This window comes from Athene cunicularia (genome assembly GCF_003259725.1).
Source record: "Athene cunicularia isolate RWA chromosome 12 unlocalized genomic scaffold, athCun1 chr12_part1, whole genome shotgun sequence".
Taxonomy (NCBI): Eukaryota; Metazoa; Chordata; class Aves; order Strigiformes; family Strigidae; genus Athene; species Athene cunicularia.
The window spans coordinates 20,740,731-20,747,765 of NW_020799116.1; the positions used below are offsets into that span (position 1 = coordinate 20,740,731).

At 39.0% G+C, this 7,035-nt stretch overlaps 1 protein-coding gene across 2 annotated transcripts in view; it reads left to right on the forward strand.

The window, feature by feature from the left end:
- The window catches only part of SLC6A11 (solute carrier family 6 member 11), a 109,474-nt gene extending 102,784 nt beyond the window's left edge, over window positions 1-6,690 (forward strand). Inside the window, exons 14-15 of one of the 2 annotated variants that reach the window (XM_026857858.1) lie at window positions 1,331-1,501; window positions 3,164-6,690. In XM_026857858.1, coding sequence (XP_026713659.1) covers window positions 1,331-1,501; window positions 3,164-3,316 — 324 coding nt within the window. In that variant the 3' untranslated portion in view covers window positions 3,317-6,690. The remainder of the gene's footprint in view (window positions 1-1,330; window positions 1,502-3,163) is intronic. The other variant, XM_026857859.1, reaches the window with a different exon arrangement.
- Window positions 6,691-7,035: the final 345 nt, after the last annotated feature.

A 7,035-nucleotide genomic window follows, 5' to 3' on the forward strand; every position in this document is an offset into this window, starting at 1 on the left:
ATTTTTTCTTCTAGCAAAAGTAGTAGAATAGGCTAAAAGCACATCTCATATGCATGCAGAGGGGGAAGGAATTTGCCATACCAGAAGCTAGCAGTACTGGTGCCAGCTCTGTCAGTCTGCTGCAGCTAGATAACAGGGACAAAATTACAAAAGGAGCATGACCAGATTGCCCATAAATTTGATCCACAATGCTTGAGGATTAGATACTAAAACCTTCCAGTTGTCCAGTACATAAATGATAGCAACTGCAGAACCACAGATGCTGGGGCCTGCGGGAGAGCTGAGCACGCACACGACCAATGTGATCAAGCAATGCCCGTTTATTACAACTAAGAAAGCCCGTTTATAATGTTCTCCCACACAAGAGTAACGTGCAGTACAAGTCCTCAAGATTGGACAGTTAACTTAGCCCGCGCTTTAAACCTTCTTGTGATTGGATAAAAAGTGCCACATCAGCCGTGCCAGGCTTCTGCCTTGGGTAACTTCCTCTTCCGTCCCAACCCCTTCCGGGGGTTGTTTGTCTCGTCGAGTTTCTCCCCCCTCATTCAGGGTCACATCCTTATCGCATTCTTGCTCGGCTGAGGCTCTTATCACTCTTGTTCTCATGCAGGATTGCTCACATGGCCATTCTCTTGCAGAAAGCCCTCTGGAATCCCAGCAGGGGCCCCTGGATATCTAGGTCCCATTGAGCTCTGCCAGTTCATCTGCAAACTTGGGGGAAGATTTTGGACTAATTTACACTGTCTGAAATGAACTTAATATCTCTTGATCTTGTACACTCTTTTCACCACTTTGAAGGAAAGTACATAGTAATGTTTCTATACTTCATAAATTTGAATGGTCTAAACTGCTTGATTAAACAACTGTTGAATTCAGACAGACATATTTGAGCTTTAGTGAGAATGAGAGAGTTGGCTTGCAGAACTGCAGACAGACACAGTGGATTAAGGCAACTTTGAAAATTTTGGCTTTCCTTTTTCATCATGACAGGTTGGAGAGAACAGAGCTTGTGTTACTGAATCACAGCTGGTTCATGGTAGCAAAAGTTAATCTTTCCTGCCCAGGTACTCTTTGCCATCAAAGTGCAGGTTTTATTGTCATATAGAGGTAAATAGGATTTAAACTTGAAAGGTTCAGTGGAAGCTACCGAGACATGTTATTTAAGCTGTACATAAAAGAAGGTACTGCTGTTGGGTTTTTTTCTCTGACTGAAAAGCTTACCTTTCCATCCTTAGGGAGACTGGCCTTGCCTAAACGGTTGATGATTTTCTTGTTACACAGGGCAGTGTTTTTTTCAAATACTGCTAATATATTTCTCTTCTTATTTCAGGGAATCTTCATCTTTTTCCTGGTGAAATACAAGCCTTTGAAATACAACAATATATATATATACCCTGACTGGGGCTATGGCATAGGATGGATGATGGCGCTCTCTTCCATGATCTGTATCCCTTTGTGGATCTGCATTAAGCTGTGGAAGACAGAAGGCACTTTCATAGAGGTGAGATATATTTTCAGATTAATGATACTGAAAAAAGAAGTGGGAAGGGAGTGTGAATCCTCAACTGCGTAAGACTTAAGCACAGTTGAATCGAAAAACCAATGCCACATGCCTGTTCCAGTGGCAGCTTGGGTTAGGCCTCTCAGTCACTGGTGGAAAGAGGCATCTGAATTTTCTCTATTTTCTTCTGAATTTCTTCTCTTTTTTTGCCTTTGCTGATTTCAGTCTGTGGTAAACTAATACTATAGCTTTAAGGTGCTCTGTTCCAGCTCATTTTGTGGCTTAAAATGTCTGTAACATCAGCTAAACCCATCAAGAAGGTTTGTACCAGCCATTCGTTCAGGTCAGCTGCCTTCTTTCCATGTTTTTGGTAACTAATGCCTGTGCTGCCAGGATTTTCCTCCAGGAGCTGTTTAGCAAACACTCATATGTCTTCTGGACAGTTTTCCTGATTACAGTTCTCTAAGTGAGAAATAGAGACAAAAAGAAATATTCAGTGCAATTTACTAGCATTTGTATCAGGTTATCTCGGATCTAGGCTGAGGTTAAGATTATTAAATATAAGACCTTTTCTGCAAGACAGTGAAGATGGTTGTAATGGAAGAAACAAGAATATAAATCTTACTTGGCCATTTGTGATTTTCTCGTATTGGCAGAAAAGCCTGGTTCTGTCATCTGGAGTTCCTTAGATACTAGTCAGTAAAATAGGTATCCCAGTACTGCCTCCTCCTGTCTCCATACATATATGGAAGGTACTTGCGTGCTTTCTCAGTCTTTCTGATATTTGCTAGGATAATGCCAACATAAGAACAAACCAGTAGGAATTCCTGTGTCTAGGATGCCTGGGGCTCATTAACTTATCTAGTGTGTTTGAAAGATCTGTCTCACAGTGTATATCCACACTTTCAAAATTATCCTCCACTCAGAACAAAAGTGTGTGACGTCTGGGTATATCTGAGTATATCTCAATGTGATAGCTACTGCTTTCTTGAATGGAGAAGCTAACAGGCAATTTATTGTTCTGGCTGACAGCAGTCCATATTGAAATGACTCCATTAAGCTGATTAAATACAGCCTGGAGACTACCTAGGAAATCTTTACTGTGGGTATATAAACAAAAAAATTAATTGTCCATAATATAGTTTTCTTAGCATGTCAAAAAAGGAAGTTTTGCACAGATCTTAATATGAAATATTTCCTTAATGCATCAACCTTACCTGGTCTCTGCAAGTAAATAGACTTTATTTATAGAATCTTGTTTTGCATTGCCTTGTAGTCTGAAGCACGGCAGACAGGTCATTATCTTTTCCATGCATAAACAATGAGAAGGGTTTTTTTTAATTACAATTGGGAGCTTCTCAGGAAGCCAACTTCAAAATGTACCCATGTAACAAGCCTGACCCAAACCACTGTGCTGAGTTTCTTCATGAAAGGGAATGTTACTCTAAATCAAATTGACTTTGTCTTCACTTTAGTTCTTTAGCCTTTGGTCTAGTGTGATTTGTAAAGAACTGTGCAGCATGCAGTTTTATGGATGTACCTATAACAGGGAAATGAGAAGCAGACGTGCAAAAGAAAAGGGTTTTAAAGTCAATCTATTCAAGAAGTGTGTGTCTGTGACCAAGAAAAAGGTAATGCTTTCCATTTTCTCAAATTTTCTAGAAATTCAGGAAGCTGATTACACCTAGCTCAGATCTGCAAATGAGAGGGAAACTTGGAGGAGGAGCCTACATTGCAGCAATAAATGACTGCGATGCCAAACTGAAAGGAGATGGCACCATTTCAACCATTACAGAAAAGGAGACGCATTTCTGAAAGAACTATCTTTTTTTGTTTTATTTTTTTGTATAAATAAATAAATAAATAAATTCACTTAATTATAGAGGCTGGCTTGTTTTGCACAAAATTTTATTAACCAGTTAATTTTAAAGTGAAAATTGTATACTTGTTTAAAAGTGATTTTTTTTAAATTACTATATAAGTAATGATTATGTAAAAGAAAAAGAAATAGTATTATATGGTATGTTACTGATGACCTTGTAATATGGTGATTTCAGTAAATGTTTTTTTTAGAAGTTAGAGGGATCTGTATAATGTGCTGTAAAACTTTTCTACTTTGATTTCTGGTAGGTGTAATGTTGTATAAATATATGTATTCTAATCTGTAAGCATTTCAGACCATTTCAGCTTTTAATGTATGTATATAAAGAGGACCAAAACGTCCTTTTGTTTATATTGAAGAAATTGTGAGGGGATGGGGGGAGGTCTTGTAACTGGTGTTGCATATTACTGTCTAAATGTGGGCTGTGTCCAAGGTCCACTGAAATCAGAGTGAGCCTTCCCAGCTGAGCCCAGTGGCTTTTGAACCAGGCTGTGCGTGATTCAGCCTTTACATAGACCCGGGCAGCTGCAAGACTGACTTCTGCATCTAACAAAGCTCTTCTTTCAGGGCGAGTTTTGTCAAGCTGACAGGAAGCATCACCTCAGCTGCTCTTATTGCCTTCCACCTCCCGTCCCCTTCAACAGCTCTAAAACTGTGGTGGAATGGGCCCACTTCTGAGTCACTGTTTTTCTGGAGATTGGATAGAGGATATTTCTTAAGAGTTATGAATTTTGCCGCTCTTGTAAGTTAATGGTCTCTAAGATAATGTGCACTGCTTCAGGAGACCTCTAACTTTTTCATTTTCTTTGGTGTCTGGGTGGCCAGTCCTTCATTTTGGTTGACACTTCCCATCTGCAACTTCGAAATGTGTTTGTCTGTGCTTGTACAAAAGGAGACTAAGCTTACTATATATATATGGCAATATTCTGAGAAAGAAAGAACACACAGAGCTCTGCATACCTTGGCCTCTCCATCTGTCTCTATCTGTTTCCCAGTCTGTCTGTCTGAACATCTGTTCATTCCCCTCAAAGAAATTAAGGATCTTGCAATGACAATGTGTAGTACTATATCGCTTTTCTCATCTTCAAGGTACTTTCTCGATACTCGCAGATTAGGCACAGATTCTCCTACCCTGAATGGTATCAAAGCTTGCTCTGAAGTCAGAACAGGAGCTTATTTGGTGGAAGGCTAGAGTAATTGGTCCTTAATCTCTACAAGAGTTCCAGGAGGTAATTTATATATGGTGCAGATGAAGGAATTAAGTCAGGGATGTTGTGACTTCTCTGTTACACAGAGGGAGGAGTGTTGGGTTTGTGATATTAGGCCTTTTTAGTAAATCAATTGTATGAACCGACTCCCTCTGATTTAAAGAGATTTTGTATGTGAATCCAGCTGATGGATGGTTTTTACCATGAGGTATGCAAATGCTAGTCCCAGTATCAAAATCTCTAGACTATCTCTTGGGTTGTTTGTTTTTTTTTTCCCAATATTCCAAACACTAATATTTGTTCTGAATAATTTTTTTCTTGTCCTGTTTTTTTATTTAATGGTTGTATAAGAAACCTGTGGAGGAATACTGTACTATACTGCACACTATTTGATGGGGAGAGACAAAGCAAAAGCCTAAGGCAGCTCAGAAAAAATGTCATAAAATCTTCTGTCTTCTCTGCAGTTCAAAATCACCAAACCTCAGATACCAGCATCTGGAGTTATTAGAAACAGAAGTGGCTGCTGGCCTTCTACAGCGGAAAACATTTCACTAGAAGTCCCTAAGTATTTCTTAATATTACACAGAACCGTACAGGTAGTCTGCATTTCTTTGAGATTTTACGGTTATGGCTTAATAAGTCACTTTCATAGAACCGCTTTGTCTCAGGTTACATCATTAAATCCAATAGATTTATTGATTTTACTTTATCTTAGTTGAATTTTTTTGTGTGTGGTAAGGTAGAAGTCTTAGAGAGAACTTCTCTATCACAATTCTACTTCAAATACTTTACGTCCTGCTTGCCTTTGCATGTGTCCATCGTTAGGTGCTTAGGAAAGGACGTTCTGAACGAGCCTGCCTTTATGAAGGTACAGAACTACCACCTTGTGAATGGTGGCCTCCCTCAGAGGGACTCTTCAGCTTGGCATCCAGAACTAGAGGTTACCAATGAAAATCACGGTCCCACTGGAAAATGATACTCCTGGAAATGTTCCCAGAGTTGAAACTACAGATTGAGTTATATACAACGAAGCAAATGAAAACTACATATTGACATTGAAAAAATGCCCACTCCAAAACCTAGAAATTAACATGTTTGGAAGTCCTAATGAATCACAAATATTTCTAATCCAGTGTCCCTTTCTGGTCTTTCTCTACACCCACAGTGTTGCAGAACTAAGGCCCTAAAGCCACATATGGGCCTTGGGATGGATTATGTTCTCTTCCAGAGTACACATCAACACATTTTTTTATCAGAGAGGGATGTGCAAATATAGATGCACTGTTAGGTAACGCTTGGCCTTGATTTCAATGAAGTTATCTTCAGCAATCAGGACTCCTCATGAATGTTTACAGTAAAGTGTGCCAAGAGGTGGAACCCACACCACTCAGCTGGCCATCCATTAGACACAAAATGAAAACCCCAGACAAGTCAAGATTCCCCTTTGAATCATAACACACACTGCTGTAGCAGAAAAACTTGTGTGTTTTAGCTTGTCATTGTACTTTGAACTGTTGTACTCATCCATATGTCTCCACAGGAACTATGTGCTTTGTACGGAACATGCTTCCTATTCTGCTGCTATGAACCATTTCACCTGTAGCTTTATACACATACATATGGTTTGGCATGGTCTAAAGTATTATACAGTATTACTAATGTGCTGTGCTTGTAAATGTGTGCATTTAATATCTGACTTGTTTAACAATGTACTGATTTTTTAAAAAATATTTTTCTTTTGTTGGGAGGGGTGTGGGAGGGTAAATTTCCTAATAGTATTTGTGTTTTGTTTGGGTTTTTTTCAAACAATATATAGGGGAAAATGCAAAAAGCAACTATATCGTGATGGTTTTTTTTATGGAGTAGAAACAATATTGCCCTTTTCTGAAATATCTGCAGTATTATTAAAAATAATACAATAAAAATGAACAACCACTAAGGTTTATGGAACATTTTACACAAAGAGAGATTCTGTTTGGTTTTGAAGGGCACAAAATTTTGTCTACTTACTTGTTTTCAAAAATTAAAGGAAATGGGCAAAACCCATCCTGTGTATTTTAGTTTATATCGATGTATTTTGTATGAGTCTCACCTAAAAATTAAATAATCACAACCACCCTGTTAGGGCAGACATGTCCCTTGATTTTAAATGGGGAACTTAGAAAAAAGATTTAGCAACTTGTTTGAGCTCATCCAGTAAATCTATGGCTGAAACAAACTGAAGTTTCCTGACCTCACAACTTAATGTCACTGTTATTTAATACAAATCCATGCTGACATGGAAAAGCGCAGACCTGCTGCCACTTTCCTCCCCCTGCCTTCATCTCTCCCCACTCCTGGCTGTTGTGCTGGGCCTGCTTTGTGCTGCTGGTGGTGTTGAGAGCCATGTAGGAAGCCACTTCAGGAACCGGTCTGGCTGAAACTTCACCTAACAAGAGCCTACG